This window comes from Gadus chalcogrammus, chromosome 6 (genome assembly GCF_026213295.1).
Source record: "Gadus chalcogrammus isolate NIFS_2021 chromosome 6, NIFS_Gcha_1.0, whole genome shotgun sequence".
NCBI lineage: Eukaryota > Metazoa > Chordata > Actinopteri > Gadiformes > Gadidae > Gadus > Gadus chalcogrammus.
Genome location: NC_079417.1, coordinates 16,982,022 through 16,994,989, shown reverse-complemented (window position 1 = coordinate 16,994,989; position 12,968 = coordinate 16,982,022). Strand labels below are relative to the sequence as shown.

At 42.2% G+C, this 12,968-nt stretch overlaps 1 protein-coding gene across 1 annotated transcript in view; it reads left to right on the top strand.

The window, feature by feature from the left end:
• The first annotated feature begins 10,456 nt into the window (after positions 1 to 10,456).
• LOC130384789 (transcription factor COE2-like) overlaps positions 10,457 to 12,968 on the top strand; it is a 34,402-nt gene continuing 31,890 nt past the window's right edge. The window contains exon 1 of the mRNA XM_056593137.1: positions 10,457 to 11,042. Within this exon, the coding sequence (XP_056449112.1) occupies positions 10,909 to 11,042 (134 nt within the window). The 5' untranslated portion in view covers positions 10,457 to 10,908. The remainder of the gene's footprint in view (positions 11,043 to 12,968) is intronic.

Here is a 12,968-nt window from a genome sequence, read left to right as displayed (position 1 = left end):
CTTATTATTAACTTTATTTAATTATTAAGACTGCAATGGGTTTGTGTCTTGTGAGCAAATCGATCTCAACATTAGTCACTTCGTCGTGACTTTGAAGTGCATCAGAAAACACTTAAGTAGTAGTGACAATAGTGGCGAGCTCAGAGATGCCCCTGGAAGCTAATGTCATTTTTTATGTTCATTCTGTGTAATGCTGCAATTCATTACACAGAATGAGTGTGGATAGCTTCCCAAAGATCTGAAATAAGGAGCACCAGAAGCTCAGAGAGCTAGGTGATGCTCCGAAGATGTCCTGCGTGGGATTGTGTATGATTGGGATCCGGTGATCCCATAACAACATCAATACAGCTTATTTGACGTTGTGGAGTGCAGCTAAAACATCTGCTGGACAGTCCTGTGGCCCGTGAGTTCCACCGTTGGCCAGCCTTGTTTGAAAGGTCACACAACGGAAATTTTCCAGAACGTAGCTCCATGTTTGAATAGTGAACATCACTAGTGGTGCCTGAATGGTCATCCAAGTGTTTTAGCAGGGACCTCTGTGTTAAAGGGGGCTTTAGACAAGCTGGAGACATAAACAGCATTGTGGAGAAACTCACAGGCTCCCGGTACAAAGAATACCACAACGTCTATTTCCCTCCACTCTCTTTCTTTGTAGGTTCAGCAGTCAAAGCTAAAAAACTTAATTTGACTTAATTTAACTCCATAAGACTTAAGACTGTCAGGCTACCGTCACGCCTGAATAAGAAGCCAGAAAGGTTTTCTGCAGCGAAATGGCTTCTGTTTCAGTTTTTGTGCATCAACATCACATCTAGTAAAGAACAATTTAAATAATTTGAAATGCACCCATTGTGGCAGTGATGAACCCAAGACAATTCTGCACTATGAATGTGTGGTCCATTGAGGTGATAATGTTGGCTTTGATATCATGTGGTCTAATGAGGTAATAGAGGCAATTAACTAAGATCAAGATCTGTCACATGTCACCATCCTCACAGAAGTAGTCTTGTACGATTTGCTTTCACTTATATTGCGCTGGTCAGAGTAAGTTCTGCAATATGGTTGAGAGTAATATAAATCTGTTTATATACCTTGACAACCACTGAACCAACCATCTGGACTCTGCCAGATGATTAGTGGTTAGTGTGCTCTGCTTTAACTTTAATGTTTGCAGTGCATTGCGACTTGCTCAGCGTACGGTGAGCAAGTCGCATGGGTCGGCACAGGTCGGCTTAGCTCAGGAGGTAGAGCAGTTGTCTTGTAACCGAAAGGTTGCTAGTTCGATCCCCAGCTCCTCATAGCTGATTGTTGATGTGTCCCTGAGCAAGACACCCAACCCTAACTGCTCCTGACGAGCTGGCTGTCACCTTGCATGATTGACTCTGCCGTCGGTGTGTCAATGTGTGTATTAACCAATGTTAGTCGCTTTGGATAAAGCGATCAAAGAGTCTGCTAAATGCCCTAATTGTAATTATATGGTAGATCCTGTTATTACCTAGTTAATTTACTCCCATGTATTTAGGGCTTATTCATTGAGCAGGGATTTTCTGCCGTTTATAAATGTCAGTTAGTCCCATAGTAGTTCCCATAAACTAATAACTATTATTGATCAATAGAAAGAAAATATGGATGATTATTATCAATAAGGTCTACTTTTATCAAGTGCAGTTTAATTGTTATTTAATCCCTTCTCTAGTTAGGGTTGTGGTTGCAATAGGGGTGTGTAGAGCAGTCCAGAGATTAGTATGAATTGTCATGTGTTCTGAAAATCTCCCCTATGTCCCCTTGTGAGACCATCGAGATGTTGAATTCTGTGTCTTAAAGTGAATTCTGAGAAAAAGCCTTCAGTCCAAATTGCTGTCAAACATTCATCTTAGCTATTCAGTCTGTTTCCGAATTCTTGTTTGTGTTGAGTGGAATCTCTCTCCGTTCCGCGCTGATCGCTGCCATCATTCCTGTGATTTTTGGCAGCGAGGTTCAGCTGGCTGGAGGCCAGAGTGATCTGCAGAGGGAACCAATAGGCTGACTTATTGGACAATTGAAATCCAACGCGCCACTGGCGAAGGAAGGCGTGGTGCCTGCTCAAACCTGCGCCTGACACGGGTTTGAGCACGGCCCTGAATAGCGTTTCAATGACTTTGTGCGGTACGCTAGCAGGCGTTGCTTATTATTAAAATCGTTTTATTGATCATCATACAGATCATACATTTGTTGACAGCAGACACCTTGAATGAAGCAAACCACCTGATGCATGTTGAATGTCTTCTATTGTGAGCAAACTGCCTGTTCACATCCAAGAGGTCTGATTCAAAGTTCTCCTCCAGATTACTATTTAAGGTTAACAGTCGGGGAGGCATTGATTTGAATAACACAGTTGAATTTACTCAACACCTTTTGCTTTCGGTCCCAAACTCAAGATTAATTTGTGCAGCGATTAGAAGGTGTTTCCACCGTGACGGTGGGGAGGTCTTAGTAGTTTGTTATGCTGGGCTGCGTCTGTATGCTGATGAATTACAAATAATTGTTAACTGTAGTTAAGTCATGGGTTTAAAGACTTGGATACCGTGTTGATTGGTCGACCCAACCAATCCACCCTTCTACTGGAAACCATAATCCCAAGAGAGGATGCACTATTGTTTCCAAATCGAATCAATGTTGTTACTTTTTATTCACACTAAAATGTAAAAGTAGATCAAGTCATTAGTGGGTTAAGGCTCAACAATACCAAGAATTGTATACACTTTACACAAAATAAATGTAACCAAACTCTGCTTAAAAGTGTTCCATGTCCATTTCTAAAGTATTTTATCACCTCTCATCAGAGAGATGAAACTTATCTATCTGTGCTAAACTTGCTTTGTACAACTAGAATGGTAGGATTATGTTGTCATCTGGATCTTGTTTTACATGGATTCTATTTCGGTACAGATGATGTCACATGTAAAGGTCACTTCCAGTACATTCTCATATCATTTTAGCATTGATCTTTGTGTCACTTGTCCAGAACAATCTACACATAACTTTGTTGATTGTGGTACGTGTTTGAAATTAGTGTTTATAGCATTAATACTATTTTTATATTGAAATTCACTTAATAAATAATATTTTGCTTGATCATGTTGATCATCAAGTTATGTTTGACAGATCTTTTTTCTGATGGCTTGTAATTCCAGTAAGGGTTGATGTTTTCCTGGCAGTCCTAGTGACTGGCAGTCACATGTACGTCATCACTGGAATGCAGGCAAACTCCATTTAACAACTGGTTCCAGGCCAACTTCCCTCTTGAAGTCCCTGACTGATGGCGTTACTTGGTATCTGGTGTGTGTGTGTGTGTGTATGTGTGTGTGTGTGTGTGTGTGTGTGTGTGTGTGTGTGTGTGTGTGTGTGTGTGTGTGTGTGTGTGTGTGTGTGTGTGTGTGTGTGTGTGTGTGTGTGTGTGTGTGTGTGTGTGTGTAATGATAAATGACAGGAACAGAATAAGACTTAAGACTGTCAGGCTAACATCTCGCCTGAAGAAGAAGCCAGAGGTTTTCTAGAGCAAAATGGCTTCTGTTTAAATTGTTGTGCATCAACATCACATCTAGTAAAGAACAATTTGAACAATTTGAAATGCAACCAGTGTGGCAGTGATGAACCCAAGACAATTCTGCACCATGAATGTGTGGTCCATTAAGGTGATAATGTTGGCTTTGATATCATGTGGTCTAATAAGGTAATAGAGGCAATTAAATAAGATCAAGATCTGTCACATGTCACCTTCCTCACAGAAGTAGTCTAGTACGATTTGCTCTCACCTATATTGCACTGGTCAAGTTCTGCATTATTGTTGAGAGAAATATCAATCTGTCAATATACCATGACAAACACTGGACCAACCATCTGGATGTAGTTCAATGTAGTTGGACTTTCTATTATTTTCTATTCTTTCGGTTGGATTCTGTCTGCCTGATCCCTGGCTTGATTTGTTTTGAATAGTTAATTTATTATTGTATTTTTGTCTGCCTGCCTTTATTTGACTTTAATTAAATAATTGGACACTGGTTTTCTGCCTCGGAATAAGTTGGTTTCGGTTCTGTGATTGGTATTGCCAACAGAAAATCCCATGACGCCCTCTGATGTACAAGCCCTATTATTTCTCGCCACAGGGGGGTGCCGGTGCTACCACTGCGTGCAGGGTGCCATGCAGTTCCCGTTTTGTTGACGGGATGTTTTTGAATACTTGAAAGTGGCAATCTGGAAGATTTACTTTTAAATTGCCGTATTATGAATGTTACAAACGGATCCTTGTTGGCAACAAAGTTGTATATCAGGGGGAAATTACCGCATATCGCAGAAGATTTGGCGAACTAAAGGAAAATCATTAAGATTTACAATTTATATGCAAAATTACATTTTGAACTCTAAACTTGTTTATTATGTCAATTGTATCTTCATAAATTGAAGTATATATAAGTTAAGTATTACATATTTTCTGCAATTGTATTTTATTGCATACATTTTTGTTAACAAAATATACCATTAATTGTTAAGTGCTATTTTTTTATTTCTGGATTGAATTTATTCAGTACTTTTATTTATTTTATTGGTTATTCAAAATTAGTACTCTTTTTGTGGAAACTGGCATTTGCATTTATTACTGTAATCAAAGAAGTCTTATTTGTACAAGATATCGGCCAGTTTTAAAAGGTCAGTACCAGGTACCCACCTTGGTATTATGCATTTATGAATCTAAGAAATATAAGTGTATCAAATGGCATTGCATCAAATGGTTGTAAACCGAATCAAGCCAAATCACATAGACATTTCAAACCCAATCCGACCGAATCGTTTCAAACTAAAAGTATCGTTGACGTATCATATTGGAGACTGTGCATCGAGACATATATAGCATTGTCCTTGAAGGACAGATGAACGTCCCTAGCCTACAGAGCTCAGTATAAAACATGGAAAAGCATGTCAGATCTTACCAGAGATTCAGGAGCAATGGTGCTGAAGATGACGTGGTTCAGTGCTTGAAGTCACAGAGGAGGTGGATTGGACCCTAGAGCCGTTTCCTCTGGGTTCTGCCAGTGAGATCAGGGAGAACCACGCTGTGGCATTGGAGTATATTCTCAAGATATTTAAAAGCACAGTAAAGCTAACTGGGGAGCTCACTCGAAAACCAGGAGGAAGAAGCAGGTGGCACTGGTGGGAATACTAGACCCAAGGGCGGGTTTGTTGATGTTGTCCGCCTGTTTATTGAGCAATGCTCAATAAACCGGTCTTGTGGTCAGTCCCACACTTCTGGATTAAAAAAGAGTAACGTATATCTAGTTCCAGTTGAACCTCTTTCAGAAAGATCTGATTTGTGGTTGAATCCCAAGACACAGCTTGGCATTTGGACTTGAGTGTAGACCCCTCTGAGGTGCGGTTCCAGTGTTCATCTGCTCAGGCAGTGAATGTTGACAGGCAGGAGCTCACACCAGAACATTAAGCAGGAGATCCTGGACCACTGACACGCTAGTGGAACACAGGAGGAAGATGCTGCCCAAGCTGCTCTCTCGGCCCGCGTCTCAGATGTGATCCAGGGGGAGAACCAGTCACAACGCTAGAGGACAGCATGGCCCGTCCTGGTGTGGACGCAGCAGACCCCTGGTCCAGGGCTACCGGTCCACCTTCAGCATCACAGGAAAGACGGGCTTTCTGCTGCAAGCAGTGGATTAGAATCCATACATGGACAGGAAACACCCGTAGCCAATCAGATTAACGTAGCACTGAGAGCAAGCTGATAAGAACTATTTTAAAGCCGGTTGGAAGAAATGGAAAAAGTCGTGGACTCTAAACTGGTTTGTTATGATATAATATAGTTATTTCATAGAGATTGGGGTAAGATGAGCCAGTGTACCAAGCCCCTGTATTTATGCAACTATACACATTTCATAAATTCGGGAAGTACCCATAATTTATGTCTGGCTGGGATGGAGCAGTTGTAAATGGTGTTTTCTTTTCCACAATTTTTGATGTTATGAGCTAGTAACATTAAGATATTCAGTTCCCAGCATGCCCAGCGCTAGGCTGGAATGCCTACTTAGCCCTTCACGTAGCCATGCTGCGTGGTGGTTAGTTCACGTGTGTACTGACAATGCTGCAGCAGACTTGAAATAAAGCTCTAGTTCATTGGTTCTCAAAGTGCGGCCCGCGGGCCAATGGCGGCCCGCAGAAACATTCCTGGCGGCCTGCAATGACATACAGAGGTAAGTAAAAAAAAAGATTTATTTTTTATTTATTTTTTAATTAATTAAATCCTGTTACATTTGTGAATCCGACTGTACATTACTGTGAAGGGATGAACCTCAGTTTCGTGATTTAGACCTCACTTGACCTCACTCCCAGAGGTCCACGATGCAATGTTTATTTTCACCACTGGGATGCTGACGGCGTTTCCCGCCAACAATTTTTTCCTTTGGCGGCCCTCAGTCAAATTCTGGGTTCCTAAATTGGCCCTCAGCTGTCAAAACTTTGAGAACCCCTGCTCTAGTTGATTAAACACATCTCATCAAGATTCACGCATAAGATATGAACACAATTAATGTTTTTTTGCCTGTCAAAGTAAGTTTTAACAAATCAGGTATAATGACTGCTATATGTCAAATCGAATTTATTCACACATACAAATACATGTCTCACATGTTTGTGATTTGCCAAGTTATAAACCATGGGAATAACTTAGATAAAGATTAGCCTGAATTGTTAAACGAGGCAGTTTTTTCCAAAATCGTTGCTGTGGGGCAAAGTGAGCCACATGCTGTTGGTTAAATTGAGCCAGTCGTTCGTCTTACCCCACCATGATTCACTGAAGTTAAGTTCCGTCTCTAAAGTATAACGTGGTATTTCAATGTAGTTGTAGAATAGCTATCATGCCAAGAAAGAGAGAGAAATTAAATGGAGAGAGCAGCCAAGAAAATCCATCAGAGCAGTTGCAAAATACAGAAATATTGACAGGTTTTATATTTTTTAAAGTTACCTAAGCAAATACATACGACTATTTGGAAAAGGAAAATACATTAAACTTGAAAAAGTTAATTGGTAAATTTAACCCCAGATGGTTTAACTAGCCCCAACGCTAGGGGAAGTTGAGCCAAAACGCCACTCTTTTTAGTGAAGTCAAATTTTCATAAATAGATTGTTAACCTTTTTGATTGAAAGTGGACCTCCTGAAATAAAGATAGATGTTATAATTTTATCATACATATACATTTTTTAATATATTTCCTTGCGGACATGAGTAAAGATTGGCTCATCTTAGCCCACTCTCCCCTATATCTATGTAGATATTAAACAAATGATAAGAAACCATTTTGTATTTGTGATATCATTGCAAAGTATTGAAAATATGGCTTTAGAGTTAATATATTAAAAAATAATATTTCGAAGGAAATCACACCAAGTACTGCATTCAATCAAATTCTTTGTTTTGCGCTTGTTAAAATGCTAGTAGCCAAAAGAGGGCGCTGTTGTAGCACTTGAAGCTTTAGATCTACTTCATGCTCACTAGATTCAGATATTCCACGGCATCGCTGCTGCTTTCATGAGGGAATTTGCTGTCAACATCTGAACACAAAAGTGATTTATTAGCTTTGTAGGCATACATCCTACTACTACGATTATGTGGCGGGGGAATGAGAGGGTTAGCCACATACAGGCCTAGACATAGGCCTACCGACATCTTTTATTTGTTGGTTCTGTTTTTGAATAAATTCATAAATCATGGATGGAATTTCGTCCAAGTGGACCTTTTGTTGTGGAATAAAAAGTTTCCCTGAGGAATCGAACTGCGTTACGGATCCGTTGCGCAGCATCCAAGCACGCAAACGGCCCGTGAATCCCTTCTGTTCCGATTAGGTCTGCTCGTTACAGGTCTGCTTGTTCTAGGCATACACATAGCCCCCCTCACGGACTACTCATAGCCCCCCTCGCGGACTAGAACAAGGACCGGGTTGGGTCGTCCCAGTCTTACTGCGGAGTGCAGATGTTCACGAGGGTCTTCACGTTCTTACTGAAATAAGTCAACAGATCAATAGATGGATCGATGGGACGCAGTGGGCTGGTTCTGTTCCCCACACTGGGAAGAAGGGACGGGAACCAGCTGCTCCGTCTGCGGCCGACCCCTATACGCCCCCCCTGACCTCCGGGACTGACTGCCCTCCGCGGTGAGTGGCGGGGCCCCAAGGGACCCGGGGGGAGGGCGAGGGGAGGACGAGTGGCACACGATACCCCATTGTCCGCTTTAGCAGTCACTGATTCCTGGCCCACCCCCGGAACACGCGCTGACCGTCTCAGGGCGCCATTGATCAGAGCATTGCGGTTCTATAATCCCCAGATCCTCCACCGGCACCAGCTCCACCGAATGACATGCAGGCATATACGTCACGTCCGGGTCTTTAGCGACATGTGATTAAGGGGCAGTAACCTGGGACATATTTCGGGAGGGCTGATTGCTATTTTCGATCGAATAAATCCGAAAGGTGACGTCATGTTGATGATGGATTATTAAAGCTCTCTCAACAAGTTGATTTTCGGCCTGTTTGCAGATGATAGTTTCTGAACAGCGCGTCCTCAGCGGTTCTGTTAAAGGAGGCCTGATGGGTCAGGGGCTGGTTTCGAAACAGGTATTCATTCTAAATAGTCCTTTTCATTGTTACGTGTTGGAGTAACACTGTATCGGTGAGATTGATGAAGTGGACGATCCACTTCACACGTGTGGAAGATGTCAAGTCTACAAGTGTAATGGTGCTCAATAAATGGCATGTTGCATTTTACATTCATCAGCCTGATTGCGTGTAGGTCTGATGTTCTCATCGGGCGCCAAAGGAATCCTAATCTTATGATAGTGTCTCACCGCGCCTCGTTTATCATCATATCGCCTATTCCGTAATGCTGCGGGTTAAGTACAGCTGTCAATCAATGCGACTGAATAGGCTGAGGATTCCGCCGCAGCGCACGGGCCGACATCTGACGGCCTCCCGCTGGCAGATGGCCGCTTGGCGGGAAGGGGGGGGGGTCTGGTTCATTGTTCCGGGCTCGCGCTCTTAGCAGAGACAATAGGAGAACCAGGGTTCAGGAAAACATCCAGTGATGGGGAACGAGCATCTATGATGTAATAAACTAACGTTCTGATAAAACCTCCTCCCTCTCCTCGAGTCCTCTCCGTCAAAAATACTTCCGCGGTCCGCTCTAACGTTGGGTTTAACATATCGTGATGTTGAGGAAAGTTTCCGTTTTAAATAATGAAGGTGTTTGATTCTAATAAATCTGGGCCTGGCCAAGAGAAGCCAATCAGAGCGGGCTAGGAGGCTCTGCTGGTACCACTAAGGCGTGAAGCGTGATGGAGCAAAGTGCTGGGTGGAGCCGACCTCTGGGTGGAGCCGACCAGGGTGGAGCCGACCTCTGGGTGGAGCCGACCACTGGGTGGAGCAGACCACTGGGTGGAGCAGACCATTGAGTGGAACCTGATGAAGCAGAACAATGGGTGGAGCCTGATGAAGCAGACCACTGGGTGGAGCAGACCACTGGGTGGAGCCTGACGGAGCAGACCACTGGGTGGAGCAGACCACAGGTGGAGCCTGATAGAGTAGACCTCTGAGTGGAGCCTGATGTAGTAGACCACTGGGTGGAGCCTGGTGGAGTGGACCACTGGGTGGAGCCTGATGGAGAAGACCACTGGTGGAGCCTGATGGAGCAGAGTGGAGCGTGACGCTGATCTGATTCCTCTGAACCTCCGCGTCACGCGCATTGTCCCGCGAGCAGACGGCGGCTGAATGAACGAGACACGCTCTGCTCAGTGAAGACCTGAATGAATGATTGAATGAAATTAAATGAATTCACCAGATTTGATTTGCACCACCTCTCCGTCGGCCCACGGCGGTACTAGCAGGGTAACCGTCTGCGTCCGGGACCTTTATCCGTTTGGCCATAAGATAATTCTAAACCTTAAATCCTTTAACACTTTTAACCATAAAGAAAGACAAACCCTTTTCTTGTCCAGTATTGCAATACATATTTACTTCCTTGTATAAATATAACCACCAGCTTCTCACTCAAGCATTACAACGAATTGTAGTTTTTCGGCTCAGTCTCGATGCGGCCCATCGTACTTTATATTACTTTTAATAAATTATGTTATAGGCTATATGATATACTCGGCTCCATGCAGCCACATCGTACTTTATATTCAAACATAAGACAAAGAAGCCGACTACTCCTCTGCAGAAGTTGAAAGAGCAACGCAGGAGTCAAGAGCTGTGCTCCAGCTGGCGGAGGGCCAAACAAGGGACGCACTTTACACCAATAAGAGCATCCGCCTCCACCAGCGGTCCCCTGGCCCCTCCCCTCCTCCTCCTCCTCCTCCTCCTCCTCCTCCTCCTCCTCCTCCTCCTCCTCCATCAGCGGCTCATTCTGCTCCACCACTCCGTCTCCTCCACCAACACCGGCCGGCCGACACTGCAGCGCGCATCTCATCCTCTTCATCTTTACTTTCAGAGCAGGACTTTGTAGGCGACTTTTCTCCCCAGAATGTTTTGGACGCCGATTCAGTGAAGGTTTGAGATTCAAAGAGCGCACAGTTGGTCTCTGCGCCTGAAGTGATGCCGGTGGAAACAGTTGGACAATGATCGCAATCAGCGGTGGGATTTATCTTGTATCTGTTCAGCCTGACAAGAAAAACTGAGGAATCTGGAAGAGAACCCCTCCCGAGGCAACAGAGTTTAAGTGGGTTTATGTCTTGGGTTCAATCCTTGTATTAATTCAAGCTCTTAGGTTCAGATTTCGGAGTGCATTTTCGTTAAGAAGTCCAGCCCTCCTCGGACACTGTAGGTTAGGGTCAGGGTTAGTAAAGGTTGGGAAGGGCACCCAGCTGTGAGCACTAGTGTTTAAATGTTCGGGATTCAGGAGCACCTGATTCGAGAAATTGGCGGATTAAAAGACCGAAGCCTCGCGGAGGAGATGGACCCGATGCGCTCCTGGGTCAGGAACGTCGGGGTCGTGGACGCCAACGCAGCGGCGCAAAGGTATTGTTTCAAATCTAATCCTCTCAAGTGTCTCTTACTTTAAGAACAAGATCAACCAGGAACTAGAGAGGCCTGTAGACATGTGCCGTAGTGGAACACTCTCTAGGAATCAGGAGCGCAAAGGTTTTTCCGAAGAACTCGAGCAATCATATTCCGGATGAAATCATCTAATGCTCGACGCGTGGAGTTCAAGAAGCGCTTCAACTACTTGTTGCAAATAAGAGTTTTCCGTTAACTTCATAATTCTTACCTTTAATAAAACCTTTAATGTCGCCTCAGTAGGACAACATACCAGACTGTAATCAGAGATCATTCAGACCTGCAGACATCAAACATCCAGGGTCTGAGATGGAGGAGCGGTCAAAACTTTAACTTGAACACGTCGTTCGGTTTTTCTGATGATCTGATATATTCTTGAATTTGTCTTTTTCTTAATAGCTTATATTCACCCCAAGAAAATGACAGTTAGCATCGGGCTTTATCTTCTGAGAAAAACAATAATTTCTAAATATCTTTTGAAAAAAGGGCTAAAAACCCCAAAACGATGATAATGTGTCATGATGCCTGAAATAATTATAAAAGTGACATTTCTTGTTATTTATTGGAAATAACTAATATAAAAAAAATGCAATAGACGAATAACGATGGTTCTGTATTTGTTCTAAATTTTTTTGAAAGTTGTTCAACACTCAAAGTCTAATTCACAAGCCTACAAATAAGATGGCATCGGTACAATAGTTATTATAATAACCTACACTGATGACACAATTTATTTTATTATTTATTACTGTTACAGGCGTTTGACACAGATGTGGAATATCCTTATTTTTTTATTGATCTCTATTAATCCTGAGTTAATGTAAATCCAAGACTTGCACCTAAAATAGGCCTTTATATTTACAGCAGATTAGGCTACATCTGCTTTTACACCTACTGCGTTGGGCCGAATTGAACCGTCAACCTTATTATTAAATCAATGAATTAAAACATTACATTTTAAAATGTTCCTTCGATTGAAAAGCGAGCCCGACTCTCATCTCTGTATTGGTTTCAGCCGATGGTTCTTTGCGTCAGGCGGGCCTCCAGTCCAACGCGATGATTTCATCTTTTAGCTTTTATAAATTAGGCCCTATTTCTCTTTCCTATTTTAGTTATTTTGTGGTCAACTCAAGACCACCAATACATTTAGACAAAAGCTACACCAGACACATTATTAAATCAACACGTTTTAATAACTAATGTAAAATCCTTTCAGATTTCTTGTGACACTGTTTGTATTTTTTTTATTAACAATGCGTGTTTTGTATAAAATGTCCCATAATATACAGATGTTTCTTAGCCGCTTTCAGAGGAAAATGCTAATTACTTTTAAGCGCAGCTTTTCATTTCTTTTGATCCATTCCCTGCAGGTCGGACTGGAGGCCTCTGCTTTGTTTTGAGCTGTTTTCGATCTATTTTATATAAAGTCATGTGTTTTGCCCTGAGGATATGCTTAATTAATTAATGAAGTTGTTTGGTTATTTGGGGCGTTGATAATATTAATAACAACAATAATAAAAAACACTTGTTCATTATCCATATCGTAATTATTTTCATTAACTCCCTCATACTACAATTTTACTTAAACAATGATATATTCCAAGTAATATGTAGATCTACTTTCATGTTAACAATGAAATATGTTTATTATTAATTATGTTTTGTCTGTAATTAATAATAGTTATAAAAATCATTATTAGTATTATGAATATCACTGAATATTTCTTCATTTGCTTTTGATAAGCACATGATTACACATCCTGTGTGCTTCAGATGCAGGCTCAGGTTTTACAGGATTGATTGATCGATTGATTGATTGATTGATTGATTGATTGATTGATTGAGCGATCAGCCTATGACCTGTCTGTCTCTGTCCCAAGCGGTGTT